Consider the following 17,143-nt stretch of genomic DNA (forward strand, 5'->3'; position numbering starts at 1 on the left):
ACACACACACGATACACACACATACAGGCAAACACCTATACACATGAAAATAAGTAAATCTAATTTTTTCAAAATAAAAAAACAAAAACCCAAAACCTAAAAGAACAATCCACATTTGTTTAAGTGATCATTAAATTTTGTGCGCGTTGCCTATGCACCAAGAAATTAAATCTGAGACATGAGAGCTGATAAAAACCAATATTTAAATACAATGTTATAAAACATTATTTCCAAACCAGAGTTAAATGAACAAATTTGCTGTTCCACTAAGAGACTATTTAACTTTATCAATAATGTGTGACTGATTAATCCACAAGTGCTTAAAAGTGTAATTTAAATCCTTCAGGCCTGTGGTTTCCAAAGCTCATGCATATTCACTTTCAAACTGGTAAGTCCTTTCCTTTAAGTCTTATTTTATCTGCTTTATCTGAGTGTATCTGCTTAAGTTACTAACTAAAAGCAATAATGTTAAATTTTAGTTGGTGCTTTCTAAAAGCATCTTTATTTCTAAATAGAAAAGCTCTCAGACACACTCTGTGCACACAGAACAAAAACCAGTTATGTGTGTTTTCATTTTGTTTTGTTTTGTTTTTTTAAGACTTTTTTTTTAAAATGTGTATGGATGAGTGTTTTGCCTGAATATGGGACTTTATATCACTTGTATGCAGTGCCGAAAGAGGCCAGAAGAGGGCGTCAGACTCCTTGGAACTAGAGCTACAGGCAGGGTGCTGGTCCTCTGAAGAGCAGTCAGTGCGAGCCCCTAACTGCTGAACCAGTCATCTCTCCAGCCCCATGGTATTGGTTTTAAAGGCTAAAATAATTCAACTTGCAGGCTTTTCAAAGTGATGTTTGGAAGCTAGACTGCAGCACAGTTAGAAAAACTTCCTTTTGAAAACATATTTGTTCTTATTATTTTTAATTCTCTCTCTGTCTCTGTCTCTGTCTCTCTCTCTGTCTCTGTGTGTGTGTGTGTGTGTGTGTGTGTGTGTGTGTGTGTGTGTGTGTGTTTTCAATGCCTGCAGAGACTAGAAGTATCAGCTCCCTTAGAGCTTGAGTTACAGGTAGCTGTGAGCTGTCAAAATGGGTCTACTCTAACCAATATTAAAAACATTCTTATAAACAACTTGAGGTTCCACCTGCTAACAGCTATTTAGTGTTGGGGGCAAGTTACCTAATTTCCCTTAGCTTTAGTCTCACATCTGTAAGTTACAGGCAGGTACAGACCTATATTACAGCATTGTTGTAAAGATTAATTTAAGAACTGTATATATATAAAATGCTCAGGACATCCAATGTGAAGTACACATTGGGTGCTCAATAAATGTGGCTTTGAATTATTTTTATCTAAGTAATTAGCTACTATTCACAGGTTTCCAAATCTAAAGAAGACCTAGGCCACTGATTGTTAGCCTCAAAGACATCAAGCTGTATCTCAATACGCACGGGACACCTTTAGTCTCTATACAGAAAGAGTTGCTCAGGAACAGACAGGCTGTGAAAACCAACATCTACAAGGCCAAGCAAGGGGCCAGCCTGAGGCTCAGTAGGAAAAGCTGCTCGTCACCAACTCTGACAACCTCAGCTCGATTCCCAGGACCCAAACGGTAGGAGCAAGCAGCCAACTCCCAGAAGATGTTCTCTAACCTCCACACAGGCACTGTGTGGCATACAGACTGCCTGCCCTCCACACAAATAAATAAATGTCAAAAAAAAAAAAAAAACTAATTAAAATACTATGCTGCTGGGCGGTGGTGGCACATGCCTTTTAATCCCAGCACTTGGGAGGCAAAGGCCAGCCTGGGCTACAGAGTAAGTTCCAGGACAGGCTCCAAAAGCTACACAGAGAAACCCTGTCTTGAAAAACAAAACAAAACAAAAAACTATGCTGAAGAACACCTGGCACGATGGCTCATAACCCCACCATTCATGAGGCTGAGGCAGGAGGATCTCAAGTTCCAGCCAGCTTGCCACAAACAGCAATAACTTGTTTCAAAACATAACAAAACAACCAAAAAGAACCTTCTTAAAAAGACGAACTCAGAGTTCGAGGCCAGCCTGGTCTCCAAAGCGAGTTCCAGGAAAGGAGCAAAGCGACACAGAGAAACCCTGTCTCAAAAAAACCAACCCCCCCCCCCCACACACACACACCTCAAAGAGGAAAACTGGTGAGGAAAGACAAGAAAAATCAAAGACAAAAACAGCCCAGTGTTCAATAAAGTGATAGCACAGGACAAGTCCAGCAGGGCTCAGGAGAGGGAGGCCAGCAGACACTGTCAGCACCACAGGACCTGACCCACACAAGTGGCCCATCCCTGGACATCTACACAATCTGGAGACAATCCCACAGGTTTCCAGCAAACTAAACCAATAAACTACACAATGAATCAAGTGTCAGATCTCAGAGAGCATCCCTCTCCCTCACACAGCACCCTGAAATTCATCTCATCCATCTTCTCTTGACCTAATTCTCAGAACTGGAAGAAAGCCTCAAAACTGTAAAAGCTCAAAGTACCAGGTGGTCCACGTCCTCTCCTAGGTTTCTAACTCAATATGCAGTCCAGAATTCAACACTGCCTGACTTTCTGACCAGGCTAAGCATAGTGCTCCATGACCCCACTTGCCCCCTGATGCCGGAAGCTTCTTTTCCGTTGTTCACTTCTGTGGTCCTGAGACTAAACACAAAATCTCACATATGCTGGGCAAACACTTTACACTGAGCTAGATCCTCAGCCTCTTCTCACTTTTATTTTCAGACAGGGGCTTGCTAAATTGCCCAGGCTAGCCTTGAATGCACTCTGTAGAGCAGAGCAGGCCTGGAACTTATGATCCACGTGCCCCACAAGCCTAACTCCAAATTGTTTCTTGAAACCACAAGACTCAGACTCTGATCCTCCATGTGTTGGGATCTCCTGGGGGATTGCAACCAATAATCAATGCCCAGGCTTGGGCAGGTTTGCTCAGCTGATCCATGCAACTGCCACGTGGGCAAACTGAAGAGGCGGCTGCAGGCCTCACACAAGTCCGGTGCGAAGCTGTCAGTGGCCGCAGGAAGGCTCGCAGAATCACACCCAGGACACTGGTTCTTTCTCTGCATGCTGAAATGAACGGTGTGCAGTCTACAGCTCTCAAGAACTCAGCTCGATTCCCAATTTCTAAAATACCAGGTTACTGCTTATACTCCTTCCATCTCAAAAGTTTTTAACTACAATTCATTATTAAATTACAAGTTTTCCACATCAACAACTGTTATAGCAATCATGAAGGAAAACACTTTCCCTGTAAATAAGTACAAAAATGACGGCCAGATTTACTTACATTATGAGTCTTCGGTTTAAGAACCAGTATTTCCTCCGGCTTCTGTCATACCCAATAGGCTCATGTCGAACATACGGTTTATTCTTTTGGACTTCAGCAACACAGTCAGTCACACCAGGCACCTTGTGTGCGACACAGACCTCACACTGCCACTCGTCCTCCGGCACCTCTTCAAGAGGTGGCTTCACACATTCTAAATGGTATACAGCTGAGCATGTCTCACAGCACAGTAAATCTCCCAGTTTGTGACAGACCCTACAATGGTCATCGTACTGGATCACCCCTTCAGACATCAGCTCCTCCCGAGCAATATTGGTCGTCAGGAACTGATCAACTAGAAACTGCAGAACTTTGATTTTGTTCTCCACTGGTCCATATGGATAGTCCTCTGCCTCCTGGTAAGGAAGAACATGATGGTACTCCTTATCACTCTCACAGTACACCCGCAGGACCTCTGGCCACGTCATCCCGTCGATGAAATACAGGGTGGAGTTGACACTGTCTTTCAGATCGGCAGGGCCGAAGGTGGTGTTGGATGTATCCTCTTCGCGCAGAACCGCTTTGAGAAGCGCCACGTGCATCTCGGCCATGAGTGTGCACTGCTCTTGGCTGACCAGAGCTGCGCAGAAGTCCTCAAAGCAAAAAGGGGACAACCTCAACACACTGCCAAAGTTCCGCACGACCTCGTAAATGGCAATGACGTTCATTATATGCTCATTAGGCACCATTAAATCCTCGGAGGACTTCGGAAATTCAAGGGGTGGGATGTCTTTTTCTTCTAATATTGGGGAGCGAGGCCGATGTACTCTTGGTTTTCGCCTACCTGTAAATAAAGACATAATATCATTATAGGTTAATACGGCACCTTGCTCCTACAAACATGCCATCAGACTTTGTACAATATTCAAGTCATACTAATGTCAAGATCAGAGTTAAAGGGTATGGCTCAGTGGTAGGCATTTAACATGCCTAGGCTGGGGCTCATCCCCAGAATTTTTTTTGGTTTTGTTTTTTTGAGACAGGGTTTCTTTGTGTAACAGTCTGGCTGTCCTAGAACTCATCCACCTGCTTTTGCATCCTGATTGCTGGGATTAAAGGCATGCACCACCACCACCCAGCTCATCCCCAGAATTATTAAAATAGCAAAAATAACACCAGCCCGTGTGAAAGCACATGCTGCTTTTAATCCCAGTACTCAGGAGGAGGCAGAGGATGCGGTGAAGCTCTGTGAATTCCAGGACAGCCTGGTCTAAATAGTGAGACACAGTTTCAATAATAATAACAATAACAACAATGAAATAAAGCTCAATGACTTAGTTCTTTAATTTTTATGACAGCCCTACTCTGTACCCCAGGCTAGCCTGGAGCTATATAGTCCATTTATGGCTGGAATTACAAGTGTAAGTCATCATACCTAACACAATAATTTAGTTCTGATTGTTAAGTATACAAAAAAAATCTAAATCCAAAGTTTCCCATCTATCTGTCTGTCTGTCTGTCTTGCCTGCCTGCCTGCCTGCCTGCTTTTGTGTTTTTCAAGACAAGGTTTCTCGGTGTAGCTCTGCTGTCCGAAACGGGGATGGAAGGTGTGCACCTCCACTCCTAGCTTCCACTCAACCCTTTAAAGTGTACTCAACTACCTAAGAATTAGCTACAGGTACCTGGCCTTTTGAAATGTGTTGGTAAGAATCTGACAAAATATAAATAATAAAAAAAAAAAATTAGCTACCTTCATATAAAGTGACCAGCACTGGGAGGGTGGGGCAGCAGATCTCAGACTGAATCAGCCAGACACCTCACAACCAACAAATAATTCCCAGTGTGCCCCCTTCGACAGCACTGCCTGCAGGGGGCTGGTCAAGTACAGGCTTAGGACAGGTGGGGAAACGGAGGCAAAAGAACAGAAAAATTCCAGCACTAGAGAGGAGAAAGCTGTCTTGGCTGGGAAGGCCACAGAGAGCTGTAATTTTTAATCAACCAATTAAGTGCACACAGGCCAAGCACTGCATCTGTCCACCCATCCATCCACACACGCACACAGACCATGCCCTAGATCTAGCTCTCTGTTGTCTCTATCTATGTATAAACACACATTCTGTGTACACACACACAGACCACGCACTAGATCTGTCTGTCTATCTATATATGTAAACACATTCTGTGTTGCACACACACATTGGGTATATACATACATACATATTCTGTGTACTTGGGCACGCACACATGCACACACACAAACACACCAAGAACTTAGGTCTGTAACATGTTCACATATAGCATTTAACACTTTAAATAAGTCTGAGGTATGACAATCAGCCCTACTTTGTAAATAAGCAGTACAAGCAAGAGATGTAAAGATGCTTGTCAAACAAATCTGATGAACTCCAAAGTTGTCCTCTGACCTCAGAAACACTTGTTAAAAAGGAACAAGTTGCAGGGCAGCAATGGTACACACCTTTAATCCCAGCATTCAGAAGGCAGAGGCAGGCGGATCTCTAAGTTCGAGGACAGCCTGGTCTACAAAGTAAGTTCCAGGACAGCCAGGGTTATATAGAGAAACCCTGTCTCAAAAAAAAAAAAAAAAAAGAGAGAGAGAAAGACAGAAAGAAAGAAAAAAGTTACTTCTAAACTGTGTGTACACTTAATTTCTGGGATCTGTGGAATGGTAAGTTTCTAATTTTGAAAAGTAATGTTGGCCAGGCGGTGGTGGCGCACACCTTTAATCCCAGCACTGGGAGGCAGAGCCAGGCGGATATCTGTGAGTTCGAGGCCAGCCTGGACTACCAAGTGAGTTCCAGGAAAAGGCGCAAAGCTACACAGAGAGACCCTGTCTCGAAAAACCAAAAAAAAAGAAAAGTAATGTTAATGAAATTGATTAAATTCATTCCTGTATAACTAAGTTTTATTAACCATGACACTAAGTTACTTATAACTGCTCTATAGCACCTTCCCTAGGTTTCTACCTGCAAACCAAAGTGGTACAAGGTCCTCGAGAAAAGGAAGCACCAGAGAAGACAAACAAAAAGGGTTTTCAAGGTTTACAATGTAACTCCAACCTCCAAGTATCTGGAGAACAGATTTTTAAGGTAAGAACAGAGCCATCACTTTCTATAAAAGGAAATCTGGTCCCTGTTGGCCAGACAAGGTTGCAGGCCATTCATAAAGAGAAGGCAGTTCCCCCCATGCCAACACACCTAAGGAGGCTGACAACTAGGAGGACAGAGATCCAAGTGTCAGAGGCCACCGTTCAGAACCACCGTGTAGTAAGCATCAGAATGAATGAGTTAGTCCTACCATGTCCTCAGTGTGACTTGGTACTCATCTGCTTCCCCCTAAGTTAGCACATCTAGAGAATGGCTTCTTGAGCAAATTCTATGTTCCTCAGCTGCTTATTGAACATGTCTGTTAGAAAGTCCCTGAAGGGGCTGGAGAGATGGCTAAGTGGTTGAGAACAATAGCTGCTCTTCCAGAGGACCTGGGTTCAATTTCTATAACCCACATGTTGACTCACAACCATCTGTACCTCCAGTTCCAGGGGATCTGACACCCTCTTCTGGACTCTGTGGGGACCAGGCATATACATGGTGCACATACATACATGCAAACACTCATACACATAAAATAAAAATAAGTAAATCTTAGAAAAAGAACAGAAAGGAGATATATCCCTGATGCTGAGAGGCTAGTGAGGTGAAGGCGCCTGCCGCCAAGTTAGATCCCAGGACTCACGTGGTGGAACTCTCCCACGTTTTCTTCTTCTTCTCTTCATATGGTGTACACAACAGGCAGATATCCAGATACGAAATTAAAAATGTTTTCTTCGATGGGCAGTGGTGCACGCCTTTAGTCCCAGCACTCGGGAGACAGGCAGGTGGATCTCTGTGACTTTGAGGCCAGCCTGGTCTACAGTTCCAGGACAGGTCCCAAAGCTACACAAAGAAACCTTGTCTCAGAAAAAGGAAAAAAACAAAAACAATAAACGAAAACTGTTTTCTTCAAGTCCCTGAAGCTAAAATCTAGTCTGTAGCAGTGATCAATCAGCAAGAGAGGGCAGGGCAGGAGAATAGTCTTGAAAGACTAACTCTTGACCTTCATTCAGACAATTAACTTTTTTTACTTGCAAAATTCCTAGGAAGACAGACAGCAAACGCTTCACCTCCACCTATTAAAGGAGTAGACCTAGGGACAAAGAATTCCGCCAGCAAGGTACGGGGCGGGACCTTCCTTCTCACAAAATGCTCTTTTCTCTTTCAAAATGGAGACTTGTAAGACCCTATTTTACTCAGAAGAGATTTAAATAAACCCTTCGGAGCCGTTGTAGACCCAGTTCCCTCCCCCACCCAGGAAAAAACAAATCATTCTAGCCCACAGTTACATTTACATTACGTCCTGCCTTTGTCTCCTGGATTCTACAGATTCTGAACAGGCCACTGGCACTGTAGGAAGGAGATTAGATTTCTTCCCCCTCCTCCATTTGGCCAAAACTGTAAATAAATTCCCTTATTTTGTCCCTCCGCTTCTTTGGAATACAGGATAACTGAGGCAGTAGATCTGTAGTTTAATCCCCACGTAACAAACACTGTGTAAAGCAAGCCCCCAGACTGCCCATGGTCTAGCTGGAAGCACAAACTACCTATACATATACCAAACATCCTGGCCAGAACATTAAAAGAACTCATGGTTTGAGGCAGGGTCTCTCTTGATATAGCCCAGGCTGGCCTGGAACTCAAAGACCCACCTGCCTCTGCCTCCCGAGTACTGGGATTAAAGGAGCACACCACAACGTTGGGCAGAGTTCTTTTTTTTTTTTTCTCCAAAAAAGGCAACATGGCAAAAATCAAGAAATTCTCTTTGCCTACTGAATCTATCCCACAGTAGATATACACACACACACAATGGAGCACAAAAACCACTTCATTCAACAGCCTATGATTTGTATTTTTTCTTTTTAACTTCAATCTGTATCAATTAGGAAGCATCTACATGCATCTATGTGGTGAAACAAAGCAGCTGGAAATGCTGCTCAGTGGTGAGCGCGTGCCTGGCAGAAGACCCCAGAAGACCCCGGCAAACGGCGGCACTGGCAGAGGAAAAAGGATCAAAACTAACGTCTTTCCCTTTGTTGGTGCCGGGGGTGGAACCCAGGCCTCACGCTGCTTCCCCTTGGAATTCTCTCTACCTTAGAATGCTGCGGGGAAGCAGCCGTGGCTCCAGAACAATGAGCAGAGATGCAGGGGATAAAGGGAGGGCTCAAGGATGCCCTGGCCATGGGGCGGCGTCTTTTTAAAGGAGTTCCTTCAGGGGAGACTAGGGATGAAAAAAGATGAGCGACTTAAACACTTTATACTTTGAGATACCTCTACACTTCTGTCTCTGTTTTCAAAGAAAAGGGGGAGTGTGAGTGAGTCAGCTCACAGGCCCCCCAGCACTTGGAAGGCCTGGGTAGGAAGACCACCGCAGCTCTTGTGAGGCCAGCCTTTTCTCAAAAAAGGAAGGGGGAGGAAGCAGAGAGGGGAATGAGTCAGGTAACGCTGCTATTAATGACTACGGGTGAGCTTATGTAAATGCAAATAAAGATTACACTAAATTCAAAGATTCCAATGCTGTGGTGGTTCACACCTATAATCTCAGAGTGGGGCAGACTTGAAGGCAGCCTGACTACAGAGTACCCCGCTGGGAGGACACACCTTTAATCCCAGCATTTGGGAGGTAGAGGCGGATCTCTGTGAGTTTGAGGCCAGCCTGGTCTACACAGTGAGGTCCAGGACAGCCCAGGCAAGAGAAACCCTGTCTCAAAACCAAACAAAATAAATGTAACCGGCACCTATAGTGTGTCAGGTTCACAGTCTCTTGCCCCACCCCCACCTAGGAAATAAGGGTTCCGGCCTTGCCATCGAAAAGCTGCCTTCAATCACTCCTTCCTATAACTGCGGGGAGATGCAACAAAATCACCCAGGCCAGCCTGGGTTAGAGGGCAGGACCCTGTCTCAAAAAAAAGTTGCCAAATGCAGCCCAAGTGCCTAGATCCTGAGGAGAAGTGTCTGTATTTTACCCTTCTGCTCAGTTCATTCTGAAGTGCAGCCCAAGTTTGAAAACTACTAGAGAAACAAGTAGAAAGGCGGGATGACTAGAAGCTAAGGAAGAAAAGTTAAAGGCAGCCTCAGGAGGATCTCTTGCAGCGGAGCATGCACAGGAAGCTGAGGCCTGGACAAAGCCTGCAAAAGAGAAAGTGTGGCAGACCGCTGCTCCTGAGTCCCCTCCAGTCCCTGAGGAGGAAACTGCAGAGTGCTGACCACCCCAACGGTGTCCTGATAGGAGGCCATGTGGCCGTGCGTGCGTGCGTGCGTGCGTGCGTGCGTGCGTGCGTACAGATGCTTTAAATGAGCCTGAAGCTCGGGAGGGGTGGGGGGCGCAGAATTTGAATTTGGATTCCCTGAAAAAGAGACTGTCTCCTCTCTATTCAAACTGTTGCATGGAGTCCTCCCATATGCCTGAGTTTTAGAAATCTGCACCAAGGTCACAAACTTCACTTAAATTCTCCTTTTTAGTTAAAAAAACAAAGCCTCACCTTTACATTTTTTTATTTTATTTATTTATTATTTTTTTTTTTTTTTGGTTTTTCGAGACAGGGTTTCTCTGTGTAGCTTTGCGCCTTTCCTGGGACTCGGTAGCCCAGGCTGGCCTCGAACTCACAGAGATCCGCCTGCCTCTGCCTCCCGAGTGCTGGGAATAAAGGCGTGCGCCACCACCGCCTGGCCACCGCCTGGCCACCTTTACATTTTTAAATTGGTGCTGCTTTGCTGGCAGAAGCACTTTCCAGGGCGCCACTCAAGCCCCCCCCCCCCCCCCCCCCCCCCCGTGGTGCGTGCGGTGCCACAACTCCTGAGCGGTCTCTCTGGGGCGGTTCACCTCCTTATGCATGTGCACTTTGGTTTCCTCACTGTGCAGTCCTGTCTCATTTGTTATGACTTTACTACAACAACTTAGCATTATCTGGTAGTGACAGAGTGGAGATACAGAGGTCATGCCAAGAGGAAATCCAGAAGTCACTGTTAACTTTCCAGTACTATCAAAGTTTTATCTTGTTAATTCTGAAAGGACTATTTCTGGTCTTTTCCGACTTCTAGATGCCATAAAAACCATTCTAAGTACATGGAGAACATGGCAGGAAGCTCGCTAAGGGACATCTCAAAGAAGGATGTCAGCGCTGGGACAGTGATGAGGAAGGCACATTTCCTGCGTGACGCTGCTTTTCAATCAATAAAATCAGCCGGGGGGTGGTTGCACACACACCTTCAATCCCAGCACTTGGGGACAGAAGTAGGCCAATCTCTTGAGTTTGAAGTCAGTCTGGTCTACACAGGAGTTCCAGGACAGCCAGGGCTACATAGAGAAATCCTGTTTTCAAAAACCAAAAATAAATAAGTAATAAAATCTAATTCTTTTTCTATTAGTTTATATGTACAGCTCTTTGGCCTAGAGGTATATCTGTGCACCAAGTTCATGCCTGTTGCCCAGAGGCCAGAAAAGGGTGTTGGATTCCTTGGAGCTAGAGTTACAGACAGGTGTGGGCTGCCATATGGATACTGGGGATTGAACCTGGGTCTTCTGTAAGAGCAGCTAGTGCTCTTAACTGCTGAGCCATCTCTCCTGCCTAATAAAACCTAAATTTTAGCCAGTTGTTACACATATGCAAGCCATGAATGATGTAATTTTTAAAAACTGTGATGTACACCGAGTATGGTGGTACATGTCTTTAAAATCCCAGCACCTGGGAGGCAGAGGCAGATGGATCTCTGAGAGTTTGAGGCCAGCCTGGTCTACAAAGAGAAACCGTGTCTCAGGGGAAAAAACAAAAACAAAAACAAATCCTGTGACAGTCATCTTTTGAGATTTATGAAAGAACTGGTTGTGGTGACACATGCCTTTAATCCCAACACTTAGGAAGAGCCAGGCAGGTTTCTGTGAATTTGAGGCCAGCCTGGTCTACATATAGTTTTAGGCCAGAGCTACAGACCCTGTCTCAAAAAACCAAAACAGTGGTGGCATATGCCTTTAATCCTAGCACTTGGGAGGCAGAGGCAGGCGGATCTCTGTGAGTTCAAGGCCAGCCAGGTCTACAAATCAAGTTCCAGTACAGCCAGAGCTACATAGTGAAACCCCATCTAGGAAAAACAAAAACAAAAATTATGAAACAAATTCAAAAGATTTTACAAGAACTCACCACCAGATCTGGAACCGTGTCCCAATTCAATACAGGACTATTACTCACAGGGCTATGTGCAAGTGCATTCCATTTGCACCGTTCCCTGGCTCTTCATGCCAGGAATAATATAAAAGCAGCAGCTAGCTTTCAGAGTACTTTCGAGGCACTTTTTAACCATTATCACATTTTATCCTCACACACGCTCAACGAATAGTTGCTGTTATTACTGCCTTTCAAAGATGCTCACGGAGGCGAAGTGCTTTATCCAGGGTACCAGCAGGTACCAGAGCTGTGCCGACATCCCATCACTGCACCTTCCCCTGAATCTAACTGCTTCACTACTCAGTGAACTTCCTCCCCGTTGTCAAAACCAACCACCTGAGTCCATTGTCAATGAACTTGCCTTTGAGAAATAGCACAAAGGATTAAGAAGCTAGGCAGTGGCGGTGGTGGCGCATGATTATAATCCTAGCATTTGGAAGGTAGAGGCAGGTGACTCTCTATGAGTTCAAGGCCAGCCTGATCTACACAGGAGTTCCAGGACAGCCAGGAACAGTCTGTGTCCAAAAAAGAAAAAAGAAAACAAGCAAACAAAAAAAGAGACATGAACCAAAATGTCACCAAGAGCTATCATTTTAAGTTTGTAAGAGCTGCACGTGGCTAGTGGCTACCATTTCAGACAATACACACAGAACATTCCTACCATCACAACTGTCTATTGGACAATTCTGATCTAGAAATACACCTAGGGATCACTACAGTAACTGAAGTTCAACTATAACCTTCTATGTTCTCAAAACCAGGCTAAAATCCATTCTGTGCACCTTTAATATAGATTTAAAATACTAAATGAAGGTTGGGTGTGATGATGCATTCCTTTAATCCCAGTACTTGGGAGGCTGAGGCAGGTAGATCTCTGGGAGGCCAGTCAGAGCTACATGGAAACATACTATCCCAAATAAATATGCTGGTGGGGCGGGAAGTGGGGGAGTGGTCAAGCATGTGCTTAGTATGTAAAAGAGGCTGTGTGTTCTAATCCCCAGGACACAAGGCAGGAGACTAAATGAATTAGGTCAGGTCTATTAACATGATAAGTAACAATTTTTTTCTTTCTTTCTTATTTTTTTTTAAATAAGATGTATACTTAATAAAAATGTATACAATATTCTGCCCGCATGTATGCCTGCATGACAGAAGAGGGCACCAGATCTTATTACAGATGGTGGTGAGCCACCATGTGGTTGACGGGAATTGAACTCAGGTCCTCTGGAAGAGCAACCAGTGCTCTTCATCTCTGAGCCATCTCTCCAGCCCCCGTAACAATTTTTTAAAAACTGAAAAGGCTAAACACCAATACAACAGACCATGCTAATATAAAAACATAAAACACTCATATACAAACATACATAGCACAAGTATAAAATTGAGGATGGGAACAATATACACCAACTTCACAAGGACTTCTACCTCTGGAGAAGCAGAGAGAGAAAGGTAAACAATCTGTAATTTTCTTCATCCTTAAAGATAACAGAGGTCTGAAGCAAATACCATGAAACATCAGTATTTACTAGATTTTGATGGTGACACCAGGTGTGTCGGCACAAGCCTGTAGTACCAGTACTCAGGAGGCAGAGGCAGAAAAACCCTGAGTTAAAGCCAGCCTGAGCTACAAAATGACAGGGCCTAAGGACCTACACTCAGTGGCAGAGTACCAGCGCAGCAAACACCAGGCCCCTGGCTCTATCCCCAGCACTGGGGAAATGTGTGTGTGTGTGTGTGTGTGTGTGTGTGTACATTCGCACACGTGCATGTGGAAGTCAGAAGACAATTTGTGGGTGTCTGTTCTCTCCTCCTACTATGTGAGTTCCAAGGATCTAACTCACATCATTGGGCTTTTACTGGCTGAACTATCTATCTCTTTGACTCCCTCAAAACTGCTTTTGTAAAAGACAACTACTGGTCGGTAGTGGCGCATGCCTTTAGTCCCAGCATTCAGGAGGCAGAGGCAGGAGGATCTCTGTGAGTTCGAGGCCAGCCTGGGCTAAAGGCTCCAAAGCCACACAGAGAAACTCTGTCTCAAACAAACAAACAAACAAACAAACAAAAGACAGCTAAATATCAATAGCAAATGCAATCAGGCATTAATAAAGATAAAAAGTGCTTCCTGTCTTCACATACATTCGATGACCCTATACACATGCAGTTTATGGTCCTGGCTCCTGTGTCCACTGTGAGGCTGCCCAGGACAGGGCAGAATCACATCTCAAGCTACTCATGCCAGTACAGACAAGGGGTCAAAAAGGAAAAAGGCAGACCCTAAGGTTGCCAAGGGTTACCTGGCAATGCCGAATCAACACCCTGATGCATATCTGAAGATACAGCAAATGCACTTTTGACATGTGTCTTCGGGGGCTGGCAGGGCAGCTCAGTGGTGAAGGCGCTGCCACCGAGTCTGCTGAGCTCAGGCCGAAGCCCAGCTGGAGCCCACGGCGGAGGAGAGAACTGATTCTGACATGCTGCACTCACATCGCACACCCCAGCCCCGGTACAGGTGACTCACACACATATTAGTGTTCAAAAAAGTTAAACACAAAACCAAATTTTAAAAATGTTATTAAATAATGATTTGAAAGCTAAACATGGCCATAGTTAAAGTTACCAACTAGAACTTTAAGAATTATGAGAAGCAACTGTGATGTCAGACAGGCAGGGCTACATTTTTATTAGCTATTTTTAATGTTTGATTGTTTCTTTAAACAAATCTGTATGTAGCCATGTAAGAACCAGAAGGGAAAAGGACGAAAGAAATGCAGAACAATTAATATGCATATTTCTAGCTGGGGCAGCAGTGGCTCACACCTTTAATCCCAGCACTCAGGAGGCAGAGGCAGGTGGATCTGTGAGTTTGAGGCCAGTCTGGTCTATAGAAAGAGATCAGGACAGCCAGGGCTGCAGAGAGAAGCCTTGTCTAGAAAAAACAAATTCTGGAATTCTTTCTAGGTTCCATAACAGAATACACTGTGAACAGACCTGGCAGGAGGCAGTGAGACCACGCAGGACTGAGCAGGAAACTGCACTTCTGGGCACACAGAAGCTGCATCTACTACAGGCCCACAGTGTGTGTGCGCCGCCACTTGTTGGCTGTCTCTCAAGTGTGGGAACCACAGGACACAGCCATGGCCAGGAAAAAAGAAGCCTAACAGTAACTTTCCTAGCAGATGTAGGGAGCAACTTCATCACTAGGTCATAAAAGGACCCACCAAGATAACAAGGAATGAAATGATTAGTTAACTAATTAAGAGAGAACACCCTAAGACAGTTAAGTAAGTAGTTCAAAATTCAGTTCATACAGTAACTGTTACAACACAGGAAATCTGAGTTATCAAGTTAACTTTTCAACCAAGTCTAAAGTGTGTGTGTGTGTGAGAGAGAGAGAGAGAGAGAGAGAGACAGACAGACAGACAGACAGACTTCCAGGTTTATTTTATCAGGACTTGATAAAATTTGTGTCAAATTTTCTAACACTGTTAACTAGCTACCTCTTTCCTGACCACCAAGAACCCTTATAAGTATCCTAAAGATAATACTGCAAGAGATACAACACCAGGCTGGAAAGATGGCTCAGCTGTTAAGAGCACTGGCTGTTCTCCAGAGGACCCAGGTTCAATTTCTGGCAACCACAGGGCAGCTCAGAACAAACTGTAACTCCAGTTCCAGGGGATCCAACATGCTCACACATATATATGCAGACAAACATGCAGGCAAAACACCAAAATATATGAAACAAGAATAATACAACAGCATCATCATCTCATATAAAGAACGCTTGGCTAACAGTCTCAGTGAAGGGGAACCACAGCCAGGCTACCTGGGCTACCCAGGCAGCACACACTGGGCAAACAAAAGGACAACGGTCACTGACCCAACAGAGGCAGCGAGCCCAAGAAAACTTCCTACAGCCGATGACAGCAAATGACCCAATGGCTCCTGATCACCTGCAACGGCCTACTGCCTCTGAGGGGGGGGAAGTGGCTGAAGATACAGCTCATTGGTTGAGACTGCTTACTGCTCTTGCAGAAGACCCAGGTTCAATTCCCAGCATCTACATGGCAGCTCACATCCACCTATTAACTCCAGTTCCAGGGGACCTGACATTCTCTGCCTTCCACAAGCTCCAACCATGCACATGGTGCAGTCATACATGTAGGCAAAACAAGCATAAAGTTAAAAAAAAAAAAAAATGAAACAAGGGGGCTGGAGAGATGGCTCAGAGGTTAAGGGCACTGGCTGCTCTTCCAGAGGACCTAAGTTCAATTCCCACCAACGACATGGTGACTCACACAACCATCTATAATGAGGTCTGGTGCTCTCTTCTGGCCTGCAGGCAAACATGTAGGCAGAACATTGTATACATAATAAATAAATAAATCTTAAAAAAAAAAAAAAAGAAAAGAAAAGAAAAGAAAAAGAAACAAACTACTGTGGCTAATTTCAGGGAACTAAGGAGTGAACACATGAATAAAAGTGCTTGCCAAGCAAGCCTGATGGCCTGAGTTCGATCCCCAGGACTTCCAGTATGAGCAGAGAGCAAATTGTCCTGTGACCTCTACACACACTCACTCTCTCTCTAAACAAATAAACAAAATAGCAACAAATAATATAAAAATGTGATTTGGGGGGGGTGAGATACTAGACAGGGTTTCTCTGTGCAGCTTGGGAACCTGTCCTGGAACTCCCTCTGTAGACCAGGCTGGCCTCGAACAGAGATATACCTACCCCCCCCCAGGTATATATACCCCGCCCCAAAAATGAAGATATATGCCAGACAACACACATCACATAAATTCCACAGCAAATTATTTACAACAGTCAAAATGGAAATAATTCAAATGTCTATGGACTCATGATATGGACAAGCAAAGCTTGATATACCCATACAAAACACAGTTTTATTCAAATACTGTACATGCTATAAAATATGAGTTTTTAAAACATTGTGTTAAATGAAAAAGGCCACATAATACAGGATTCAATCTTTTTGTTTTAAGACACTGTTTCACTAGGTAGTTCAGGCTGGCCTTCAACTCACAATCTTCCTGCCTCAGTCTCCCATGTGCTAGAATAACAAGTCCCAAACCATGCCTGGCCTATGTGTCCCTTCCCTCTGTATGGAATGTTCAAAGCCAGCCAGCCTGGGCTACATCATGAATGAAATCTTGCCTCAGGGGAAAAAATGGGGGGGGGGGAGGAACAGAGCTGATGCTCAGAGATAGAGTACTTACCCAGCATGCATAAAAAAGAAAACCTAAAATATTTCATCAATATTGCTTAAAATCATTCATCAAATTAGTCAAGATCCATTAAATGTTAGCTATTACTATTACTATTTTGAGTATTCATTGTCAATCAAAAATATTTCAATGCTACGCAGCAAAACAACACAACAGAAAAATGTATGGAACAGCGAAGAAAACAAGTAACATGCCAGATGGTGGTGGCACGTGCCTTTAATCCCAGCACTCGGGAGGTAGAGCCAGGTGGATCTCTGTGAGTTCGAGGCCAGCCTGGTTTACAGATCCCAGATCCAGGACAGGCACCAAAACTACACAGAGAAACTCTATC

The 17,143-nt window shown here is 44.4% G+C and overlaps 1 protein-coding gene across 16 annotated transcripts in view; it reads right to left on the bottom strand.

The window, feature by feature from the left end:
* Positions 1–17,143, bottom strand: part of Bptf (bromodomain PHD finger transcription factor) — a 106,540-nt gene that overhangs the window by 79,483 nt on the left and 9,914 nt on the right. For all 16 annotated transcript variants that reach the window (XM_006970487.4, XM_076543583.1, XM_015994226.3 and 13 more), the window contains exon 2: positions 3,316–4,138. In XM_006970487.4, the coding sequence (XP_006970549.2) occupies positions 3,316–4,138 (823 nt within the window). The remainder of the gene's footprint in view (positions 1–3,315; positions 4,139–17,143) is intronic.

This window comes from Peromyscus maniculatus, chromosome 8 (assembly GCF_049852395.1).
Source record: "Peromyscus maniculatus bairdii isolate BWxNUB_F1_BW_parent chromosome 8, HU_Pman_BW_mat_3.1, whole genome shotgun sequence".
In the NCBI taxonomy this organism is placed as follows: domain Eukaryota; kingdom Metazoa; phylum Chordata; class Mammalia; order Rodentia; family Cricetidae; genus Peromyscus; species Peromyscus maniculatus.